This window comes from Bidens hawaiensis, unplaced genomic scaffold (assembly GCF_021521415.1).
Source record: "Bidens hawaiensis isolate Kalapana, Puna unplaced genomic scaffold, B.hawaiensis_p1.1 tig00014658_1, whole genome shotgun sequence".
NCBI lineage: Eukaryota > Viridiplantae > Streptophyta > Magnoliopsida > Asterales > Asteraceae > Bidens > Bidens hawaiensis.
Window position 1 is genome coordinate 247,283 of NW_027492282.1, and position 25,728 is coordinate 273,010.

Genomic DNA, 25,728 nt, shown 5'->3' on the forward strand with positions numbered 1-25,728 from the left:
TTTCGGGTACAGGTTTTGATAGTGACATGCATACCCTATCTGTACCGTATGGGTAGGGTCAGATAGAAAAACCCGGGTATTAAAAAAACCAGTTCCGGTATTTTTCGAATCTGGTTCCATGTTCGAGTTATTTGTGCACCTCTAGACTCTAGTGTTCTCAATAGCTATGAGTTACATTGTTACGACGTTGTTCATCATCCATTTTCAACTCAGCATCATACCATCACCTCCATCGTTTAAATCCACCGTTTAGCCTAACTTACACCTATCATTCACCTTCACACTTTTTTCATGAAACATGTACTCGATAACAACGAACACAGGAGCCACAAAGATATGAACGACTTACGTAATCAATATTGAATATGTGATTACTTTCTACTTTAAATTTCTACCAATTTGGTAAGATCATAACGAATTGTATTAGAAAACAAGACGAAAGAATACGAACAACTAAATCGAACAATAAGTTCAACAAGAACTCAAAGACGAACTTCAACGATCAGAGAAGACGATGCTACCACCGGTTTCATTGTTGGTCTGATGGTAGCGAATAAAAGACTAACATGATTGAGAAACTATATTGATGATGTGGTCCTTTTACTCTTACTTTCAATATGTGAACCCGTAACAACATTTAACCAATTATGGGTCAAGCCCACTCTTTAAGTTGTGCCCCATAATGTCAATAAACTTGTTACAAACTCATATTTAATTATAAAAATCTATGCTAACTTTAAATTTAAATTTACATTAGCATACACTAATAATTCAAAACCATGAACAACTCAAAATAATAATAATCAAAGACGGCCCAAACTAATAATTCTTAACATTCCAGATACGAAAAATACAATATAATGCTTCTTTAATCATACTATATAGAAAGCTATCTTGATGCATACTGCAAACTAAAAGTATCCGGTAAAACAAAATCCAACCCGACCCGAACTGACCCGACCCAAATAATCAAAAAGGTGTGTCCATTCCACTTCTTGTTTCAGCTGGGCTATACAAAGCCGACCGGTTCCTCGGTCTATTCTCCTCTAGCTGCTTCACAACTTCATCCATCGACGGTCTAACTGATGCAACCGGTGCACAACAACCCATGGCTAACTTCAATGCCTGAACCACTCCGTCTTCCATGGGACTCCGGATCCCTTTTAACACATCAAGATCAAAAACCTCCATTGTTGTTTCCTCCAAAACCGCCACTTTCACAACAGCTGGTAAATCAACAAACCCGTCACGAGTACCGGTTTTCCCGGGCTTTTTCCCTAATAATATCTCTAATAATAGTATCCCGAACGCGTACACGTCGGTTCTTGAATTGCAGTTTTTCATCTTTTGAAGCTCGGGGGCTTTGTAGCCGTCGGTTTTTGCGGATGCAATGATTTCATCGGCTACTGCAGGGATCATGAGCTTGTAGAGACCGAAGTCTGTGAGCCGGGCCACGAAGAAGTCGTCTACCAGAACGTTTCTTGACCGCACGTTGCCGTGAGTGATGGGTGTGTCGATGTTTGAATGAAGATGGGCTAGTCCTTTGGCTATGGCTAATGCGATTTTGTGGCGGCGGGCCCAGTTCAACACGGGCTTCCCAGGCTGCGGTTCTGAAGAAAGGAAATCACATTTTATTAATGGATTAGATATATAAAATATATCTAGAGGTTGCAAAACGGGTCAAGTTGACATGAAACAGTTTCGGTTCAAAATTTTATAATTTTGTTAGACTAATAAGTGATTTAGTGCATAATAAGTCATATTGATTATGCAGCCACCAAACAACTAATCAACAACGAGCATCCAAATATCCAATATGCATATATTCATACCATGATGCACATTATGCAACTTAAAATCGTCATATAGTACATGATGTAACCATATATCACCGTACTAAAGCAAGTTTGTAAACGCTATGCATATATTGGGGCTTGTTACACAAAAGTGTGAATTTACTTTCATATTTGCGCGTTTATACATGCAAGAAATGTTTTTTAGCGTATGTTCGCTTTTTATACCATTATATGTGGGTAACTATTTTACCTGTTAACAAAAGGTTACCCGCATATAATGGTAAAAAACGAAAATATGGTAAAGAAACTACTTTTCTTACATTCATAAACGGAAAAACGAAGTAAAGTTACATTTTGGTGTAACTAAACCGTTATTCAATGCACATGAAGAAACCAACACCCAATATACATGTCGTAAAGCACATTACTAAACGTAACACAACTATATCATGTATCTAAGAAAAAAAATGTTGTATTTTCAACACCATTGCATGTATTTCATTTTCTACCGCTGGTAAAATTGTGACAGGACGCGACAACTTAAAAAGATAGGGCATGTCACCATTTTATACTTTATAGAAGGTTACATACATGCAATGCTAAACAAAAGAACTCAAAGATAAGAACACATTATTAAGGTTATATGATGCATGATTTCAACATTAATCAATAATAATTCATTCATTTGTACGAGTTAAACGATATTTACCATGTAAAAGCTCATGTAGAGTTTTGTTCTTGAGATAATCATAAATCAACAACTTCTCCCCTCTCTTCCCTTGATAAAACGCCCTTAACGGAATCAAACTCTCGTGTCGAATCCTTCCCAACTGTTTAATAATCGGAAAACAAAACCCGACATCTTTACAACTTCCTTCCCTCAACAACCTCAACGCGATGGTCCCCCCATCCGCCAGTTTCGCTTTATAAATCGTCCCATAACTCGTCTTCTCCATAACTTGACCAGTAGCATTCAACACATCCTCCAAAGTCAAATGCTCACCACCCTGAAACAATATCAGCTTCCCTTCACCACCACCGTTATCATCTTCTTCACCGTTCTCGTCAAACCCGTCGTCCTCTTCATCAAAATGCTTTTTCTTTTTCCCTTGTGAGTACCCGATCAACAACGAAGCGAAAACAACGACCCCCGTCATCAAACTAATCACAATCCCCGCAACCGCACCCGAACTCAAACCACCCGACCTTCTCCCACATCCACCCAACGGCGGCCCGCATAAATTCACATTCCCTTCAAACGAATCCGCCCCGAATTTCGACAAATCCGGTAACACCCCACTAAAATTATTATAAGAAAGATTCAATTTTTCCAAATTCAATCTACCCAATTCATCAGGTACTTCACCAGTCAAGTTATTCCTACTAAGATCAACTTCTCTAAGCGCCTTAAAACCGGTCAAAAACCGAGGAAAATTACCCGAAAACTGATTTTGACCAAAGTCAAAATACAACAAATTCCCACAACTAGCATTCGGTAAAACCGGTTCGGGTACTGACCCGGATAACAAATTCCCATGAACCCGAATAGAAATCAACCGGTCACAAAGATTCCACACAGACGCCGGAACCGACCCGGTTAATAAATTGCTACCCAAATCAATATCCGACAACGAAGAGCTGTACCCGATTTCAAGCGGAATGGGTCCGGATAAAAAATTAACCGCCAAATACAAGCTTTGAAGAGTCGAAAACTCTCCAAGCTCCGGCGGGAGTGTGCCGGAGAGATTTGCCGACGGGAGCTGGAGTGAGAGGAGGTGGAGAGATGGGTCTTTAGCTAGGGTTAGGTTGGACCACTGTGGTGATGAAATGTCCGTACAGGTTAATGGAGATCCGTTAGTGTACGTCCATTTCAAACCCCTCCATTGGCATAGGGGTACGGGTGTGTTCCATGTTTCCAATAAAATGTTTTTAGTATTCCCGGTTTCGCCAGCAAGCGCCGGTTTGATTCGGGTTAGAAGCAAATCGACGTCGGTGGAAACCGGGAATGTATTTAATGGAAACATGGAACACAGAAAGAAGAAGAATAATATGTTAATGGGTTTGGTGGAAGTTGAACTTGCCATGGTGGTGTGGGTGAATGAAGAAGGTTGGGAGTGAGAGATGTGAAGTGTGGGAATATGTGAAGGAGTGAGGAGTGGTAGTGATTTTGTTCCCACTTTAACGTATTTGAAAATGTTAATATTATAATAAGTAATGATATGATAATATTATGGTGCTTTAAGTGTGGGCCGTTGGATGGTGATCGGATGGTCGGAAAGTAGGAGGATTGTTTGGGGAATCATAATAAAGGATGTGTAATCTTTGTTGGATTCATGTCGTTTGACTTATTTACAACAATCCATGGTTTTAGACACTAACCGTTTCAAACTGGAGTAATAATTTTTTTACTTTTTTTAAATAAAGTAACGAAAATTTAATGTTAAAATAGAATGTTTATGAGCATTAATTGAAAAAAAAAACACGCTTATTTGGCAATGGTTAAATGTATCATGTGAAGGCGTTGATTTAGTATGTGCGACCAAGAGACAAGAAAACAATATTTAGGGATTTCGGTTTGATAATATTATATAAAGGCAATTTACTAAAGATAGTTTGATACATTATTTTAAAAAATTAAATTTAAAAAATTGATGATTGTACAGTTTGTTGTTCACTTATCTGACTCTTTGTTATAACTGAATTATTTTGTTCAATATCAATCTTCTATTAAAGATTAGAATTAAATTTTAATGTTGAATATGCTATCATGCTTAATAAGGCGTGTTATTATACTAATTTTTGAAGAGATTATATTGTTTTTTACGGCTTTCTCTAATATGGTTATTTATAAGTTTCTTCTTAGTTATTTATAAGTTCCTTCTTGATGAGAGGGGTTCGAAATTTTTTGAAAGTTTTTTGAACCAAAAGACCACTTCCATTTTAAATAAATTTATTAAATGATCTCGAAGAGATGAGATGAGCCTGCCATAGTGTCATTATTCTCATAAGTTGATCTCGGTCTTAGATCATGGTGCTAGTTAACCAATCTTGAAAGGAGATGCCAATGTGATGTTTAGGATTGTAACTTATTAACTTAATAGAAAGTTATAAGGAAATAAATAAAGAATCCCAAACACCCTTAAAAAGAAGTATCATGCCACAATAAATGTTCTATATCAATTACCATCAACTTTTTTTGTGTGTATTAGTTGTGAATTAGATAAGACATACACATCTAAGTTTGTCTGGTAGGATAGATTATTTCTTAGAAGGTGTTTACTTTAAACGACAAAAAACAAAGTCTTACACTCTTTGTGCCATCTACTCTTGAACTTACCATTTACTATATGGTTATCAGTTATCACCATATTTATAAGTGATGTCTTACTTACTAGTCCGTGTATTATTCAGTACAATAATATTAAACTTGTCTTTGTATAATATTATTTATGCGAATTATATAGATATAGAGAATGACATGTAAGAGGTTATAATAACGATAGATAAAATTTAGAGTAATGTGATGTTTTTTTAGAGAAATAGAGATTCCAATGTGAAATATCTAATACAATAATTATTATCGTATATAAATTATCCATGTCTTAACGTTTTATTAAAAAAAAAGGTTTAAAAATTAATTTTGCCATTACAATCCCCACAAAGTACTTGAGATTTATTACGATTTAAGGGTTGCGTCTATGGTATCAATTACAACTAGTTTTCTGTAATAACTATTAAATGTGTGAAAGAAATAGGGAGGAGCTTAATAATATAAAACAATGATAAAAGAATGTAGGGTTGGTGGGAATTTGGATAGAGATTACAAGATTATGGTGGTGTAATATGATGATTAGCTTTCACAAAGCATGCTAATCTTGTGCCATCATTGTGTTATAAATTACCCCCCAAAAAGAACCCTTCTACAAAAGTATATTATAAGTTATAGGTGGTGAGCACACTAAAGTTAAATTCTAACTACCATTTTTTTTCTTATAAACAAAAATGAAACTGATTTTTAAACCTTTTCATATCCATATATCATTTTATACATATATGATTAGCACAATCATACGAAAAAGGATTAAGTTTTAAAAAATCAGGTGTTCTAATGAATTTTTTATCATACTAAAAAAACCTTATACACACACAAACACAAAATATTCTAAGTGGTCGAAGGTATGAAGCCACCAGGTGCGGCACGTGACTTGGAGAAACATGTATATGCATCGCGTTATTGTTACACATGTGGTTAAAAAACGCAGCATGGCATGCTATGCGTATAAGAAACCACATAACAATATAAATAATCACTGAACATATACAAATGACTAAGCAACCTATATTATGCACATGGGAAAGTTAGAGGAAACAAAAATGAGAATTGTGAGAAAATTTTGTGGCTAAAAAACCCCATAAAAAATCATAACTTAAAATATAAATAAAAAAACTAAAATATTTCGTGTCATTCCCGTTACAAAAAAATGACGAAAAGACCCACTGCCGAAAAAAAGACACAATTACGAAAATAAAACACAATGATAAATAAAAAAAATCATAATTGATCGCAAAATATAACACAATGTCGAGTAATATAACACAATGTCAATGAAAAATTACATAGTCAATGATTAAAATAAGGGAAAATTCTCAAAATGATCCAAAACAAGAGAGAGAGAAAAAAAGATCCTAAATGTGTTCAAGGTCCCAAACTAACCCATGAAATATGTACCGAGCCGACGCTTTGGGAAAATAAACGACGGGATTTTTAAACCAATCAAAAGGTGACATGTGTAAAGGATCTGACACACCAGACGAGATTTTTAAAAATCCCGTCTAGTCCGACCATATTTTTAATTTAATTCACTTTTTATAAAACAGTCTATCAAGACGGTTTTTTTATGTTTCTTGTCTAATCCGTTCATATTTTATTAATCCTAACTTCTTCTTCATCTTCATCTTCTTCATCAATGGCAATCAATTCATCACCATTTGAAACCTTAAACCCATCCCAATTCACCACATTCACAATCCCAAACACCGTAAACCACCGCTGCCACCTCCACACTCCACTCCTCCATATGGCCGTCCTCGATTCCCACATCGCACGTTGGTGGTCCCACTCCCGCTAATAAACAAAATCCGGATAAGCTCAAACTGTTTGAAACCTATTTATAGTAATTTGTCTCGTTAAATACGGTTTCTATGTTATGCTTGTTCAAAGAAATTTAGAAAATCTAAGTTTCTGTTATTATATAATAGCTTGCTAGTTGCTATTCATAATCCATATCTAAAGTGTTATCTAATTACAAGGAACAATATAGTTACCTACTTGTCTTATAAACCGTAGATGCAATGCGCCAGGTATATTATGTTGTGACCCAAACTGATTCTGGTAAATGCCATGTTACGATTATAGGAGGCCAAATGATGTAAGAGGTAGCTAAATGGAGAAGAGCTAACGGTGCGTTTTATTGATTTTCTTTGTTTACTCTTTTGGATCGGAATGCATTGATTGGGATTGTGAATGTGGTGGCAGCGGTGGTTTACGGCGATACGGAGGAGTGGAGTGTGGAGGTGGCAGCGGTGGTTTACGGTGTTTGGGATTGTGAATGTGGTAAATTGGGATGGGTTTAGGGTTTCAAGTGGTGATGAATTGATTGCCATTGATGAAGAAGATGAAGATGAAGATGAAGAAGTTAGGATTAATAAAATATGAACGGACCAGACAACAAACAAATAAAAACCGTTTTAATAGACTGTTTTATAAAAAGTGAATTAAATTAAAAATATGGTCGGAACAGACGAGATTTTTAAAAATCTCACCTGGTGTAAGGCCTGTTCACGAGCCGAGCCGAGCCAGAGCCAAGGCAAGCTCAAGCTCGGCTCGAGCTCGAGCTCTTAATCGAGCTAAAAATTTGAGCTCAAGCTTGGCTCGGTTTTAATCGAGCCGAGCCCGAGCTCTTAATCGAGCTAAAAATTTGAGCTCAAGCTCGGCTCGGTTTTAAATTGAGTCGGCTCGATTTGGCTCGAGTTTACCTGTGATAATAAAAATTATATGCAACCATCAAGCTAAACTAAATAAATATGACGTTAAGATCAACACCAACCAAATACAAACTAAATAAATACGTCTAATAACACCATCGAAAACAAAATATGTTCAACAAGTCTAAACCAAACCAAATACAAAATTAAGAGAGAAGTATTATCTATGAGCCACGACCGATGGCGGAGGTGAATATGAGCGGCTAGGGTTAGGGTGGAAAATGGAGCGTATACTGATTATCGAGTGTGTGAACAATGGAGTCTCATCTCTCGGTTATTCGGTATATGGAATTATGAATATGAACTATGGAGTGAGAAAGGAAATTGGGCTGGATTAAAGGAAAGCCCATGTGTTAAAATAATTGGGCTCGATAATTATATGCATGTATGTATATATATATAATAAATTAAAATAAAATAGTTCGAGCCAATCGAGCGAGCCTATCGAGCGGGTTCGAGTCGAGCCGGGGCTAGCTCAGGCTCGGCTCGTTTAGAAATCGAGTCGAGCTAGGCTCGGCTCGTTTACAATTAAGCCGATTTCGAGCGAGCTTTCTCCGAGTTTTTTTCAAGCGAGCTTCGAGCCGTGAGCTTTTTGAACAGCCCTACCTGGTGTGTACATATTTCATGGGTTTGTTTGGGAACTTGAACACATTTAGGATCTTTTTTTTTCCTCTCTCTTATTTTAGATTATTTTGGGATTTTTCCCTTAAAATAAACACAACACACGGTGATCTTTTTTCCTCCACGTTGTTTTTTAAAACGAGTTAGATTGTGGAAACATTTTTGTGTTTTTCTTTTTTATTTTTTTTAATTATATTTTGAGTTATGATTTTTTTATTAACTTTTCATTACTTTTTTAAATGGTTTTTTTTACTACAAATTATTTTTATTATTCTGATTTTTGTCTTCATTTGTAAAATCACTTAACCCATTATCCATAATGCACAATAAAGTTACACACGGTATCACACACTACATCGAGGTTATCATAAGAGGATGTTTGAGTGAGCTTTTAAAATTGTTTTTCTTGGCTTATTTACTTTTTAAAAAGCAAAATCTACTTTTGAAAGCTTTAATTTGAAGCTTTTGGAATAGCTTTACTAAACACATTTTGTTTTTCAATAAGGGGGGAGGGGTGGTGGAAAGCAGTGTTTTGAAACCCGGCCCGGCCGGTCGAACCGGTCTGACCGGACCCGGTGCTGATACCGGTCCGGGTCAAGGTATATTGCCCGTTTTCTGTTGGACCGGCCGGGTTTTACGGGTGGCGGTCGGACCGGACCCGGTGACCTGGCGGGTGAACCGGCAATTTTTTATCGAACCCAAAATCGGACATGGTCAAGTGTAAATTAGGTTAAAATTGGGTCAAAATTGGACAAAATCGATCATGTGGAACGCATTCTTATCTTAACTAGACCCAAAATGGAAGCAAAACTGGACCAAATTGTATATGTGATTAAGCATGCGCGTGTCTCTGTTTGAACACTTTGAACAGGGGAAGACGTAAAAAGCTATGGTGAAGATGTGAGTGGTCAGGGTTTATAGGGAAAGATAAGTGAGAATCATAAGATATTATGTTTTGGCATTTTAATAATTTAATCCCTCAAAAATCAATGGTTTATATTTGGTTCATAGATTTTTAAATTTATGCATAAATGATATATAAATGTACTATATATGTATAAAAATTAGAAAAAAAATTTATGACATCATCCGGGTCAAACACTGATCCGCCCTCCCAGGCCGGTCCGACCTTTGACCCGGTAAGGTGTCCGGGTCGACGTCCGAGCCGGGTCTAAAAACATTGGTGCAAAGCTCATCACACACCACCTCCAATGGTGGTGTGCCACATCACCAACCACAAATCCATCACATGTGATGGGTTTTTACTAGAAGTGGTGGTGTGGTGTTATTAATCCATCACATGCTCCCTCCAACGGCTCCTCCCATTCCCGACGGATACCTCTCATCGATAAACACCCATCACTTGCGTGATGGCTATCACGCAACTACACCCCATCACGCGTGACAATTGACCGGCAGCGGTGTTCACTTAGCCATCACGTGTGATGGGGAGCTCATCACGCAGTGCCCCGCCCCTTCTAAACAAACAAACAAATAAACAAGTTTTTAAAAACTCACTCAAACACCCCTAAATACTTTTTAATGAAATTTATATACAAATAAAATACTCATACTAAAGGAAATTAAATTCTCTCGTTTATGGGGTAAATCTTATTAACAATTTTTTTAACAATGATAATATTTCTACCTAAAATCCCTCTAATCTTACATTTATAAGGATTTGAACTCACTATCTTCATTTTGAAAGAGTGGACACCATATCACTAGACAATCAAGTCATATTAAAAAGTTGTTTGATTTTTATTTTCTAAAATACCATAACTAGATGAAACTTAAAAACTATAGGCTTTACCCATTTTGCCACTCACGTCCTTTTAATCCGTTTATCATTTATACACGTGGTGTCCCTAATCATCTCAACCATTGATTTGATTTGCGTTGACCAATGGTTGAGATTACTATTAAACTTTGTAAGACAAAAACACGTTGTATTTGTTCCTCATCTTAACAAGTCTTATGCATATTTAAGTTTATTTATTTTGTACTTATGTAGAGGTAAAGTTGTCTACATCTTACCCTTCTCAGATCCTACAATAACTTTGTTATCGGTGGGATATACTGAGTACGATGATGATGATGATGATGAGTTTAGACTCGTTTAAAGTTTTCTCAAAAATTATAAGAAATAACTAAAAACGTATATAAGTTATTTAATAAATAACAAGCGAGCCGACCCCGAGATTGAAAAATCAACTCACGATTCAAGCTTGTGCCCTAAAAAGTTAAAATGATCTGAGCTCAAGCCTAGTCGAGCTCTGGTTGGCTCGGCTTGTTGATACCCTTAACCCGAACCAATTTTAAACTGCTCAAATCATTTACAAGTTGGAAACCTTAACATGATATTGGTTATAGCTTTCCATGTGATGGCCTAGAAGGAGGTGGTAGTTGTTATATTTCGGCTTGGGACGCGTTTTATTCGGCAGTTTATTGGATGTTAAATATCGTTGGATGGGTTACTTTTTATTGACATTGGAAGCAAATTACATTATGGTAGGGTAATGTTTCATAGTGTAATGTTTTTTCCATTTTTTTTAAGAGGAAACGAGTAATTTTATATAATTTACTATAAAACGATTACAATAAAGTTGCAGGCAAACGGGCAACAAGCTGCGCCGCGACCCCCTTTTGAATAGCAAAGCTAATCCTACTAAAAACGAAGCTTTGGGACCTAGAAGCTGAAGAGGTTTCGTGTACGACGCGCTGAACCCTAGTAAAAAATTTCACAGCCTCTGGAGCCAGAAAACCAAATGTATCAAAGGCAAATGGTAGAAAGACATGTTGATTATCTAAACAAGCTTTCTCGTGTTTAACAACTTTGCCCGATTCAGCCTTCAACGCAGCCTGACCCACAACAAACCCACGGTCCCTGAGCCCAACAAGAGGAGACACTCCTGTAAGATCCATACAGGCGTGTTTCCCCCCTGCCCACCCGAACACAAGAATATCAGCTGGTCGTAAAGTAGACCTCCCTTCAAGAGGATCCGTGAGAAAGTTAACAGGGGCCTCTTTTTTAGCAGAAATCCCTGCCCGTTTAAGAACATCACACAGAACATCCCTAACCAGATCATGTCTGTATTTAAAGCCAGGCAATTCTTTGCAATGCACCGCATGGTCACCAAAAGAATCCAAACAGACCTTGCGACAAATTGGGCAAGGTTCATCCGTCGGGAACATAGGGATCATTAACCGGTACTTACGGATAGCCTGATACTCCAAACCCGACATACGTTGGCCTAATCCTTCAACGGGGATGGCCGTTAGAAAATCCGGAGCCCGAAGGCATTCAAACACCGCCTTTTGGGGAGGGGATAAATCAAATTTAACTTCTAAACTCTTGACGATTCCACTAAATAAGGCACTCGCCACAACATGTTGGGCTTTAGGGGGGGGGGGCGGTGTCCTTATTAGAGAACCCGCTAAGATCAAAATCTAGAAGTGAAGTACGTAAACGATCCATCGCACACCCATAATCAGAGTCCAACCCATAAATATCACAACCCTGAAGAATATGGTCTTGCAAACACCACGACTGTGCTCTCGAAGCCACAAAAGCATATGTAGATACATCCTCGGCCGAACAGAGACCCAACCCCCCATAACGGGTCGGAAGTGATGCCAACCTCCATTGGAGATCCCCAAAGAACGGACCTCCACAAACCACGATGTCCTCAATCGCCCTTTGAAGACCATTGTCAAATATAGAAACAGCTTCCCCCACATACATAGGTTGACACGTTCTCAAACCGAACAAAAGCTTGGCGACTCCCATACATGAGCGAAGCAAAAGAAGCTCGCATCGAGGATCCCGAAGTCTGGGAGACAGCTCATCAGTTCCACAGCGCTAGATGTCCTTTTCATAGCCAAACTGCTGATAAACCCCGCATCCTGGCTTACAGCACCACCAAGGAGTTTCACGCCAAGCACCGGCCTTCTAATCCCGCAAGGGAACAACCCCTCCTGTGCCTTCACTCCATTGTATGTTGGCCAAAATAACTCTGTTTTCTTAACGTTTAATTCAAGACCCAAACGAGGCCCCTCAGACCTGATAATATCTAATACTTTGGCTACCTCTCTAGTATCCCCAATAATCGTGCCATCATCCAAGTATCAAGCATGAAAGAGAAGCTTGCACCGATCTCTGATTTGGTGAACAAGTGGGTGCAAAGCTAAGGCAAAAAGGAGAGGCCCAATAGGGTCCCCCTGTTGAACCCCAGTGGTGGATTTAATGAAAGTATCACCCACATATAACCTAGCCGACTGCCCATATAAAAAATCCACCCAAAGAGAAATGGAAGGACATCGACTCCGGACCTCATGTAGAAGGTTCGTCCTATCTACTAAGTTGAAGGCATTGGATAAATCAGCAGTAAGCATAGCCAATGACCCATCCGAATGAAACTGATTTAGAAACCTGTTCGCTCTATGAAGCACGACCTCTGCCCCACTGGGGACTCCCACCCCAAATTGAAAGTCACCGAGGTATTTAACCATCTCCTTCCCGACACCCCTCATTTTTCCATTTATTTGATGGGTTGATTATTAGAATATTTGTGGTTAAACTCTTCACAACATATCAATGGATATAATCATCTTGTTCTGGGTACTAGATTTATGTTTTTAGTTTTTTGGCGTGGATATTGGAAGGAATAAACTGAAACGTTAGCAACCGATACCGATTTTGACTTTTGTTGATTAAACCGAAATCTATTTGGGAACAAATCCGTTTCCTAGAGGACCTAAACTTCTGCCTTCCGTCAGTTGTGATGGGTTTTATTTTATAGGCCAAGCCTTAGAACTTTAGAAGTAGTGCGATAACATGGGCTAAAGTTAGCAAGTTACAGTTCATAATAATGGGCCTAAACATAACAAGCCCACAAACCATCCGTATACGAAATTGAATCATATTATATGCTTTCTTGTAAAGAAAGATAACAATAACCACAACACCTTCAAAACCCCAATCTCAGATCCTAAATCAATCAATCCACCATCCAATTCACAGCCATGGGACAAGGTACACCCGGCGGCATGAACCGGCAAGGCCAGCCCGGCGACCGTAAAAACGACGGCGACAAGAAGGAGAAGAAGTTCGAGCCAGCCGCTCCACCGGCTCGCGTGGGCCGGAAACAGCGGAAGCAGAAAGGACCAGAGGCAGCAGCCAGGCTACCAACCGTAACACCACACTCAAAGTGCAGGCTAAGGTTATTAAAACTCGAACGAATAAAAGACTACCTGTTAATGGAAGAAGAGTTTGTGGCGAATCAGGAGAGACTGAAGCCACAGGAAGAGAAGACTGAAGAAGATAGGTCGAAGGTGGATGATCTACGTGGATCTCCGATGAGCGTTGGAAACCTTGAGGAGCTTATTGATGAGAATCATGCTATTGTTTCGTCTTCTGTTGGACCTGAGTATTATGTTGGGATATTGTCGTTTGTTGATAAGGATCAGTTGGAGCCTGGGTGTGCTATTTTGATGCATAATAAGGTGAATTGAACTGTTGATTTGATACTTTTGATGCTTTGGTTTACCTAGGGTTTCATATTGGTGATTTGGTACTTTTGATTTTGTTATGATTTAACTTAGGGTCTGAGTTGTTCAGAGTCAAATTAGCATATGTTCTTAGGTTGTGAGCTGATTATTAGGATTTAAAGTTCAATTTATTCTTTAATTGTTATTAGACTTATGATATAGGTTTTTTAGCTTTATTTCGGGGGTGTTTGGGATTCCTTATTTTACCTCTATATAACTTTTCAATAAGTTAATAAGTTACAAAAGTGTAACTTATTAAGTTTGGGATTGCTTATTTTCATCAACTTATAACTTATTAACTTTTTGAAAAGCAATAAGGTGCTTGGGATTGCTTTTGGTGAGAGAGAAAAGTTAATAAGTTACGGTTTTGTGACTTGTTAACTTATTGCAAAGTTTTAAGGAGGTAAAATAAGGAATCCCAAACACCCCCTCGGTATGTAAAAGCTTAAAATGATAATATATTATTAGTTACACAAATGTTAAGATCAAACTTAGGGTTTGAGTTGAGTAATTAACATATGTATTTCAGTTACATGGATTTAGAGAATTTTTTCTTTATTTGCAAATGGATTTATGATATAGGTTTTTTTAATAGTATGTGAAAGATTAAAGATTTAAGGCCATGATATATTGTTATTTACATGAATGTGTTAACTGTTAATCATTCTATTATCAGGTTCTTTCTGTTGTTGGACTTCTTCAAGACGATGTGGACCCGATGGTGTCTGTGATGAAGGTTGAGAAGGCTCCTCTAGAGTCTTATGCTGATATTGGTGGGCTTGATGCACAGATACAAGAAATCAAAGAGGCGGTTGAGCTTCCTTTAACTCATCCCGAGTTATATGAAGATATTGGTATCAAGCCTCCAAAGGGAGTTATACTCTATGGTGAACCGGGAACAGGCAAAACATTACTTGCAAAGGTATGCGTTTTTAACTTCTTTTCATGCTTTGGTTAATGGTCTTTTAGGGTGTAAACAAGCTGAGCCTGAACTCGACTAGCAGCTTGCTTGACTTACAAGAGGTCAAGTTTGAGCACACCACGCTTCGAGCTCCTTTTTTTTTTCCTAAAGCCCAAGTTCGGCTTGTGAGTTGTAATTTTTTTCAAGTTCGAGCTAGGCTTCATTTCTAAACATCTTGAAACTAGGATAGAAAAATACAGGTCACATGAGCAACTTTATTGTAAAGCGTCTTTAACGTCCAAAACAATGTTGAGGGACTTTTATGATGGAAAGTATGTTGGGTTTTGGTGGTATTTACCTGATACATTTTTAATTATTTTTTTATATTATTCAGTTATTTTTATCAAAAATTTATGTATAATAATTATTATTGTATAAAGATGTATTTAATAGTTTGAATAGAATTATATAAATAACAGGCTAAGCTCAGGCTTCGGTTTGTTTATAAGATATGCTTATTTTAAGGATCGAGCTTGTTTGCTCATGAGCTGGCTTGGTTCGTTTACACCTATGACTGTATTGGTTGCTCAATTGAGTCACAATATATTTAAGGGATCTTGTTTATTATTTAAGGCAGTGGCAAATTCCACATCAGCAACGTTCTTACGTGTTGTTGGTAGTGAGTTGATTCAAAAGTACCTCGGGGATGGTCCTAAGTTGGTGAGGGAACTCTTTAGAGTAGCTGATGATTTGTCTCCATCAATTGTCTTCATTGATGAAATTGATGCAGTTGGTACAAAGAGGTATATTTATGGCTAAATCGCACCATCGGTTAATTGTTTAGCCTGGTTATGGCTTAACCCTGCTCTTGGTTAAATGTTCACTTCAGTTAATTCTGTTTGGCTTGGTGGTGCAGATATGATGCACATTCTGGCGGTGAACGTGAAATTCAGAGGACTATGCTGGAATTGCTGAATCAGTTAGACGGTTTTGATTCGAGAGGTGATGTTAAAGTGATACTTGCGACTAATAAGATTGAAAGTCTTGATCCGGCTCTGCTTCGACCGGGTCGTATAGATAGGAAGATTGAGTTCCCGCTTCCTGACATTAAAACTAGAAGGCGTATATTCCAGGTATAGTGTCATGATTTTGTAATTTTCTTCAGCTGGTGCCGGTTCGGTAAAATATACTTTAATTTGAATACAACTTCGTTATTAATAAACTTTATATCAGGGTGTTGAAAAAATAGTTTTAACAGAACTGTGTACTTGGATTTTTTAAAACGTATCTAATGCATGTTATTGGAGAAGAATCAAATTCAATGATAAACGAAATATTATCTAAAAGGGAAACCAAACCATGAAAATGAATACCATTGTTGATACTGACCCAACAATGAAATATTATTTGAATTGGAAACAGAACCATAAAAACTTATATCGGCACCGGTAGTGATGTTCGGTTTGTGTCGGTTTAGTTTGCTGCAGTATCTGTACAGTTTTGGTACTCGGTATACTTGACAATTAAAAAGAACGTTATTGCATTACAACTCCGTTTTAAATAAGATTTATATCAGAACGAAAAGAGAAAAAACTAAACATAACTGTGTATTTCGATTATTTTTTTAAGGCTAACAAACAGAATAACAACTATTCATAATAGTTACTAAACGTGTCTGCATGTACAATCGCCGATATAAGCTAGAAGATAGTTTGTTAATGGATTTTTGTTGATTTAGATACACACATCGAGAATGACCCTAGCTGATGATGTGAACTTGGAAGAGTTTGTTATGACTAAAGACGAGTTTTCTGGCGCTGATATCAAGGCTATTTGTACCGAGGCGGGATTGCTTGCGTTGAGAGAACGCCGAATGAAGGTACAAAAAATGAATGAAATATTAATAAAAGGTTGATTTATCATTAATTTAAAGTTGCTTAGTTATTAATCATATGGTTGTGATAGGTGACCCATGCGGATTTTAAGAAGGCGAAAGACAAGGTTATGTTCAAGAAGAAGGAAGGTGTACCTGAAGGCCTTTATATGTGAAAACGCTTCTTATATTCATGCATATGCCCCTGGGCGGAGTCAGTTAAGATACTTTGTTTTGTATGCATAATTGTGTGTTTCTGTGACGTCTTTGACTATGTTGTTATTCGGGTAGAAGTTCTTCCTTTTTTCCCGGGCTTTGTTAATTTCAGGTGATATTATTATAACCAGTAATCTTTTACTGTTGGAATTTCAGTATCGTTTAAATATAGTATGTCATCCCATTTTATAAACCTTTTGAGACTAATTCATATGCTTTACTAATTAATGAAATCTGTAATGAGTAATGACCTGTATTAATTTACCAAAACAGTCTACTATTGTTATCAAACTAGTTTCAATTTTTATGATCACTGGCAGTAACTAAGTCGATAGGAACCAAATAAAGTGTCAACCGTATTAACATATTAATCGTTGCTATTTCGTTAAGCATTGTTTTGTTTTAGCTAATAGCGTGATAGCTGGAGACCTATGAAAGTAGATGTTTGTTCTATTTTGGGACGCATTTGTTGAAATATGAAAACACGCTTGTTTTTGTTTCTTATAAAACACTCAATTAAGAACTCAATAATTATTATTGAAATAGTTTCATCTTATGGTAATTTAGATGGTTCAGAGAGTTATCCATGCAATTACAGTCTTTAAATCTTACAAAGATTACAGTATTTCATGAAACATGACGGGTGATTATGTTGGAGACATGATAGGTAAGTTTGGGATATTGTCCTAGTCACATCGGCAGACTCCCTTTTTCTGTTTATCAAACTACTGAATCGACCAAAGAACTCACTTGAATCGAAATATGACCGAGAATACCTTTAGTAAGAAATTCTTGGTAACTAAATTAGTAATTACAACATGGTCAACCTGCCACATAACATGGGGCGGTTTACTTAACATAATTCCCACATAACATGGGTCAGTTTTCTTAACGTTACACGAAGATGGACGGACCTATCTTCGTGTCGAGTGTTATTGATGAACCACCTATCTCTTCTTGAAATTTTAAGCATATGTTGAAGTATAAAAAAGGAGAACAATCATTGGTTTAACTTGGCAACCACCTTAAAATTGAGGAGACCTTAAGCTTTAAGGGCTGATGAAGTTGACAAAACCAAGGATAAAGATATTGGTGGACCCTCTTGTGTGAATCTAGTTGAAGAAGGCAGGCAAAGAAAGAGATACATTGAATTCAAGGGTAAAAAAGAAGTTAAGAAAACACACAAGGAACCAAACAAGAAATCAAAATTGGCTTGTTGGAAGTGTGGTAAACCTAGATATTTTAAGAATATTGCCAGGTTGATAGAAAAAAAACAAAGCTGGAACAAATGGTTATGGTTAAGGAATCAAGGATCCAAGGACTATAGAATATGCAACAAGGTCAATTTTTAGATAATAACACATGCACAAGAATCGTCATTGATTACGTCTATTCGACGAATAGAATGCTTCGTATGGGAACGTGTTAACCGAACTCATCCTTTGACAAGGAAACTTGAAGCTTCAATTTACTTATGGAGGATCTTTTATTTTTTATTTATTATTTTAATACTTGGAGAATATTTTATTGTGTATGAATTTAAAATAATCTTATTTATGGTGTTGTCTGCAAAAATAAGTGACAGACTTGACAAGGATATCTTGTCAATGCATAGTTCTTTTGTTGCATTTGGATATTTATGTAACATGTTTATTAAATATCAATGCTATGCTTAGTAATGATATCGTACATATAGCTAGCAGCCTAGCACTCTCATTACTAAATCATCTCTTTGATACGCATACATTTTAGACACTTACATTATGAAACGTAGTAATTATGCGATTAATTTCCGTGTTTAGGGGAAAAGAAGTATGTTATTGCATCTATAGATTATGTTCTAGAGATTTTCATGTATATTAGTTGCATACTAAAGATGAAGCTCTAGATAAACTTAAAATCTATACAAAAAAGAAGTAAAGTGTAACAAAATGATGGGATTGAGAGAAATATGAAGCTTTTAAAGAAATGGACCATTCTAATTCTTATCATACTTGGGATTCAATTAAAGGGTTTTTGAAAAAATAAGGCAATAGCTACAAATAAAAGGAAAACAGTTAGGGGTGAGCAAAAAACGGTTCGGAAACGTCATAACTGAGGAACCGGAATCGAACTGGTGCCTCGGGACCGTTAATGTGTGTTACCTTACAGTTCTCGGTTCTCAGAATTTGCATTAAACGGTTCCCGTTTCGGTTCTGGGTAAAACCAGCGGTTCTAGACTTGAAACCGAAGAACCTGAATATTAAAAGCGTTTTAAATAAATTCACCAATCCTCATTTTTATAGAATAACTTATTAACCAACATTCAATCATTTTTTAATTCAAATCTTCTTTATTTTCGTTCAAGACCTAGCAACCATGATCATTTTTTATATAAGTATCAAGGTAATTTGATATAAAATGATATGATCTTCGGTTAATCTATCGTTATTAACGATTTATTTAACTTCAACAATCAGGTTTTTAATAAAAAATATAACGGATGTTCATTTTGTAATCTAAATTAGTTTTAACATGAAAGAATACATACAATTGTATAAACTTGTTTCGCAATTTACAAAGTTTGCACAACTCATTTGATAAATAAACGATTGAACCGGTTCTAGCCAGAACCGATTAGCGAGAACCGGCTTCACTGGTTCTGAAACCGAACCGGTTTACTATAATAGGTTCCGGTTCTATTTTTCACTCATTTTCAGTTCCGATTCCTGTTCCGGTTTCAGTTCAATTTCCATAGTTTTGAACCGTTGCACAGCCCTAAAAACAGTCATGAGTCACTTATATCAAATTTTTCATAAAAGCCATAAAGACTATCTAATAACCCGAATTGACACAAGACCATAATCGTCAAAATTCCCATAAAAAGTGAAGCACATGACATTCCTGCCACAAACTAGGAATTTAACTACAAAAAGATTCTTTAATCAAGTGGATGATTGGCCCAACATATACAATTATTGTAACACCCACATCAACAACATATTTTTAAAAGGAAATTAATTTGATTTTCCATTCTCACAAAATATCTAAAAATCACATATATATTTTTCAAAATCCATGCTCTCAAGTCTCAATCAACTTGTTTTAACAAGTCAATTCTCCTCTTTAATTATATTTAGCAGTAACAACTCACTGAATACATCATTAACTCCTACATCTATGAAATATCAATTTTTTTTTGAACGGCAAATTAGATCACTTACGGAACACTGGAGTATCATCGTGTCACCAGCAGAACCACGCGATCATATCCATCTCTACTAGGCAATAATGTCTAACCACCAATTCAGGAGGAAACCCAATAGATATTGGAAAAACAGCATCAACTTTTTTTTTTCGATATATATAATTTCTTCAATCCAAAATAACACCGTTGTCACGACTCACGACTGGACCGGAATGACCAGTTTCTATTATTATTTTTATTTTTTTCTTCTTTTAAAATATCATTTACTTACTGATCATCTTTTTAAAAAATTTTGCTTCATATTTTAATTATTTAAGCGTTCGTATTTTACTAAGATTACAAATCTACACTAAAACATAGATTTTATTTATTTCAACGTTCATATTCTCTTTAAACTGAAAATCTACTTCAAAACATAAAGTAAAGTAGTACACAAAGTTACAAATAGAGTAAAATGTTATTTTCGTCATTGTGGTTTGACAAATAATAAGAATTTAGTTCAAAAAGTTTATTTTTTTTGCATATGGACCCTCAACGTTTCCCAATTTTTGCCAATTACATCCAAATCACTAATCCTGTTAAATTTATTCGTTAAGTCAGGGGTAAACATGTCTTTAGACTCTTTCTTTACTATAATACTTATTTCAGTGAACTGCGATTTTCGTCACTCTGGTCTAGTGTTCTTAAATCCGACCCGACCGGCCCAACCGGTCCATTGTTCTCCTAAATCCAACCCGACCGGTCCGGTGTTCGATTATGTAAACATTGCATAACATGAGAAGTTTTCAAGGAAACATACTGTATATATTTAAAAACCAAACTACATAACAAAAATGATTAACAAATTATATAAATGAGCCAGATGATCGTCTGGCTCCTTTATATAAAGAAGATGAGAAAGAAACGACCAAACAACATGCATATTGGTTAACAACCAATTCTACTTTTATAATTAAATATATTTTGTAACGGTAAAAATAGAATCAAATAACGGTATATATAACTAATTACATGAGTAAACCCAGTCGGTTTTGTTGATACATAGTTGACAATCTTTTGATCCTCAAGTCCTTACGCTACAAAATTTAGGCGGCTGCGAAGCCTGTTTTCTAAACAACCTCCGAAGAATCATCAACCTGAAAATAAATTAAATTTTCTTACGTGTCCGTTCATGCTTAATAGTCTATGTAACAAAAAATAAACCAGAAGCTTGTTCGTGCCCGTTTATTTAACAAAACAAACATAAATTCTTGTTCATTTTCGCTCATTTAATAGAAAAACGTACACAAGCTTCACTGAACATTCAGTTAGTTTACTATAATGTTATAAATCTCTTGTTTAAAAATTTTGTAATGTGTGTGTTAAAAAAATAATTTTTTTACACACTAATATGAAGAAACTAAACAAAATTAATGAGTCGGTTGGTCGAGCCACGAGTTGTCTCAAGCTTTTAACCAGCCGAGCTCGAGGTCAACATTTCAGCTTGTTAAAATAATCTAGCAAAGCTGAGCTGGCTCATTTAAGTTCTAGAATCTAGCCGGAGCCCAACCTAGCTTAATCCAGCTCGTCTCCTTTAAAGGCGTGATTTACATAGGGTATGGAACCATAGCACCATTCATCCCCATTCCCATTCCCATACCCATGCCCATACCCATAGCCATTGGGGGCACATATTGTTGGACACCCGGGAACATCATCGGTACCATATTGCATCCCATGGACATCATCTGCAAAAACACAGGTACTAAGTTGTGGGCCTATATATATAATTAGAAAACAAAACATTTGATTATTCGAGTTTTACATACCTGAACTTGCATTTGAAGTGATTTCAAGTATTCGATTGCTTCATCCAGCATTGAAGCTTTGTCGGACTAAAATACAAATAGTTTTGATGTTTAAGAGGGGGACAAATCATGAAAACGTGCTTCGTATATATATTACTTGAAAATTAAGGAATGTACATGTGTGCTACCGACCTTATTACATCGTGGTATTAGATCTTGCAAGGCCTTCATCTTTTCATTAATCCTATCTCGACGTCTCTACACAAGTATTATAATTATAAGACGACAAATTTAGCAACTACCCATAAGGATATTATATTGTGACAAAATCACAAAAGCAACTACTCCGTATTTTCTAAGTGTGTTACAACTTATTTAGCCATGACATATCAGACTTTTTTCCACCAATAATAATGGATATTATATTGTGACAAAATCACAAAAGCAACTACTCCGTATTTTCTAAGTGTGTTACAACTTATTTAGCCATGACATATCAGACTTTTTTCCACCAATAATAATGGATATTATATTGTGACAAAATCACAAAAGCAATTACTCCGTATTTTCTAAGTGTGTTACAACTTATTTAGCCATGACATATCAGACTTTTTTCCACCAATAATAATGGATATTATATTGTGACAAAATCACAAAAGCAACTACTCCGTATTTTCTAAGTGTGTTACAACTTATTTAGCCATGACATATCAGACTTTTTTCCACCAATAATAATGTAGCACGCAGCACCATATCGTCTATGTATTAAAATTATCGGGGTGGCATTTAACACAGATTTAGGCAAGTAAATGTAGATGCGTGACCAAAAGATCCACCTATCTCATGATTTTTACCTGCAGTTATTCTAATATGACCTTATAAATGTAACACACTTAAGAATTACTACTTTGGTGTTTTTCTCTAGCTGATATATATTATTATTTGAGAGGAAGAACACAAACCCTCTACGAAAGATTGTGGACCTCCGCAGCACGAGACCTTTTTGTAGAGGTTGATCCAACGTGAGACTGCTTCTTTCCATCAGCATATTCAAACTCAACGTCCTTCACATGAAAGATTATAATGATATATGGAATGTGTCATAGATATTATTTAGCATGAACAAAGTGCTTTTAAACAGGCCCGGCTCCGAGAATGTGAAAAAAATTTTGGGCGCGAAATTTTTTTTGGCCTTTAATAGAAGGAACATTTTTTTGGGTTTATATAATTTAATTACAAATGGGCTTACTTTATTATGATTTTAGTTGTGTAAAAAGATTTTGTATAAAATAAGCTTAAAAATGTCTCAAATAAGATCAGAACTCACAACCTTTTGGTTAGATGCCATACCCATCACCACTAGACCAAGCTAATAGTCATGTAATTGTGTTGAAACATTGAATACACATATATTTTTTCATAAAAGTAAATATAATTTTAAAAAAAAAATCGGGCCTAGCGGGGTGTCGGGCCTGTGGCCATCGACTACCCCGCCATACCCCATAGCCGGCTCTGCTTATAAATTTAAACTGTTCCAGTCAGTGGAGGACACAGGGAAAAAATTCACAGGGATCGAAAGAGGGTCGGTGTCAAAATTTCATAAGGGCCAATCAGGATTTTAACATATATATACCTTTAAAATAATTTTTCACAAGGATCGGCCGACACCTACACCTTTGGTGTAGGTCCGCCACTTGTTGCAGTTCACCTCGTTTTTACTTTGGTAGTCCAAGTTAAGGATATTTTTACTTAATTTGTCATGTATGATGCCATAATAACAGCTTAACACAATGATCATGAATCCATATATGTTTTGACTTCTTGCTTTTATCCTTAAAATGAATGGAAGCGGCGGTGATTATAGTCGAATTACAAAATAACAAAATAATGATACCTATCACAATATTTAAATAGACATGCATATATAAAATAGTAACAAACAAAATTAAAAATATATAATAGCTATAATAGATAATAAACTCGGTTAAAATTAGTATTCCTTGTGAGCATACCATATCAACCGAGTTTATGAACATGATATAGGGTGAACAAATTTTCTATTGGGTTGATAACAAACATTAAGTTGCCGAGTACATGGGAAACGAACTTTCTATTATTATTATTATTATTATTATTATTATATTTTGAAAATATATACTTTTACACATCTAGTGGTTATGTTTGTATATAAACTACGAGACATAGTTTTGTTTGGATGATGCACATTCAGTGAACATAACACATGTTCAGAAAATACACGTGCCATGCTAGTCAGTGAACTTAAGTATGACGTGGAAACAAACAAACACCCACGCATGCATTGGAACTTGAGGATTTACCCACCACAGAACATGATACTATGAATTCTACTTTTATGATTTATCATCATACTCTTGGAAGTTTCCACAACATGTCTAAATCTTCTACACAATCTTAATCAAAGTGTTCCAACATATAAAATTTCACTATTTATCAACTAACTTATTAGCTTAAAACTTAAACAATATTTAGTAAGGATGAATTCTACTTTTATTATCCCTACTATACACAAAGAGTGATTGCTAAATCCCTAATTGTTATTAATTTTTAAATTGCATTAACCTTAAATGTATTAATAAAATACTTTTTAGCATAATAATAAGTTAGTTTCTTAAATCAACAATTTGTCTCGTGTTCAGGCTACACGACACCCGGAATGTATGGACAACAAAATATCAAGTTGATTCCAAGTTTCCAACAAAACTCCAGTGTACAACCCTCAATGCACACCTTAGTCATCAATATATGATTGCGTACAAGTATCTATGCGTCATCATACGCACGCATATATAGATTTTCTCCTTTAAATAATAACAATATTATTATTTGAAAAAAAGTCTATTTCTCCTTTAAATAATAACATGTTTCGATGCAATCATTATTTTTTAGTTTTTTAAACTTTTTTTAAAAAGAGACTTATTACCTCACTGTGGCCGTCGGTGTCGACGCCCTTGCGCTTCCGATCATCAGTAGCCGGTGGTGGCATTTCAGACACCGGCTCCATACCGGCACTTGCTCCCGATCCACCTGAACTGGGAGACGACGTCACGCTCATGTCACACGTCTCCGTTTCCCTTCCGGCGCCAACACCAGAAATTGGCGCCGGTTTATCCGACACGCGCGAAGCCCTAGATTCCTGAGGGTTCGCCGATTGCAACGTCCGCGTTGAACTCGACGGACCTAATTCCGGACTCCTAGGTCTCGTGAATTCACCTTCCACACGCCGGTACGGCGGCACAGGAGGCCGAGGAGGAATCATTACTTGCGGTGGCGGTACGGAATTAGGCGCCATGGAGATTATAGGAGGCGGTGGAGGATAAATGAGATCGGTACCGTATAGATAATTTTCTAACGGATTATCCTCCACCGGATACTGAAGCCACGAGACCATCTCGTCTTCGTGCATGAAAACATCATGAGATGGCCTCGTGTCTTCGTCACCGGCTGCAGCGTCTGAAGTGAGACCCCTGCAGCCGGCTTCTTATTAGATCTTGGATTCTGGTTGAGCATCACAACCTGTCCGTTATGCCATAGCAGCTCCATAATATCATCATTTCCTCCCCTGCATAATCAAAATAACCGAAAATTAAGCCCTAACTCGAATCAAATAGCTAGTCATCCAATTCGTAAGTAATTTACATTGTTGATTTGTTACGCAGCTCAGGAGTCGTATAATCTTCTTCCGTTTCAAAATTAGGAACTATATGATTCAT

General features: G+C 36.4%; 2 protein-coding genes and 1 pseudogene across 3 annotated transcripts; 1 reads left to right on the forward strand and 2 right to left on the reverse strand.

Moving 5' to 3' along the window:
• Window positions 1-747: 747 nt before the first annotated feature.
• LOC143547219 (putative kinase-like protein TMKL1) lies at window positions 748-3,858 on the reverse strand. Its single transcript, XM_077038700.1, has 2 exons — window positions 2,506-3,858; window positions 748-1,610 (listed from the first exon to the last, which is right to left on the reverse strand). The coding sequence occupies exons 1-2, from the start codon at window positions 3,818-3,820 to the stop codon at window positions 970-972; spliced, it is 1,956 nt and encodes a 651-aa protein (XP_076894815.1). The 5' UTR covers window positions 3,821-3,858; the 3' UTR covers window positions 748-969.
• A 9,524-nt stretch (window positions 3,859-13,382) lies between these two features.
• LOC143547220 (26S proteasome regulatory subunit 4 homolog A) lies at window positions 13,383-17,124 on the forward strand. Its single transcript, XM_077038701.1, has 6 exons — window positions 13,383-13,967; window positions 14,689-14,934; window positions 15,547-15,716; window positions 15,830-16,046; window positions 16,652-16,792; window positions 16,879-17,124. Exons 1-6 carry the CDS (start codon window positions 13,488-13,490, stop codon window positions 16,960-16,962), a joined length of 1,338 nt encoding a protein of 445 aa, XP_076894816.1. The 5' UTR covers window positions 13,383-13,487; the 3' UTR covers window positions 16,963-17,124.
• Window positions 17,125-21,775: 4,651 nt separating this feature from the next.
• On the reverse strand, window positions 21,776-25,728 carry LOC143547177 (transcription factor PIF1-like; annotated as a pseudogene). The gene is made up of 6 exons (XR_013137729.1): window positions 25,655-25,728; window positions 24,939-25,577; window positions 22,939-23,040; window positions 22,169-22,234; window positions 21,998-22,063; window positions 21,776-21,916 (listed from the first exon to the last, which is right to left on the reverse strand). The product of XR_013137729.1 is annotated as a transcription factor PIF1-like (transcript).

What these genes read in the sequence shown, in the direction of transcription:
- LOC143547219 (XM_077038700.1), bottom strand. Translation starts at nt 3,820, where the DNA reads ATGTTTCCATTAAATACATTCCCGGTTTCCACCGACGTCGATTTGCTT. An exon ending in TCTACATGAGCTTTTACATG is followed by an intron (nt 1,611 to 2,505) that starts GTAAATATCGTT and finishes TCCTTTCTTCAG; the next exon opens with AACCGCAGCCTGGGAAGCCC.
- LOC143547220 (XM_077038701.1), top strand. Translation starts at nt 13,488, where the DNA reads ATGGGACAAGGTACACCCGGCGGCATGAACCGGCAAGGCCAGCCCGGC. An exon ending in CTATTTTGATGCATAATAAG is followed by an intron (nt 13,968 to 14,688) that starts GTGAATTGAACT and finishes TTCTATTATCAG; the next exon opens with GTTCTTTCTGTTGTTGGACT. An exon ending in TGAGAGAACGCCGAATGAAG is followed by an intron (nt 16,793 to 16,878) that starts GTACAAAAAATG and finishes TGGTTGTGATAG; the next exon opens with GTGACCCATGCGGATTTTAA.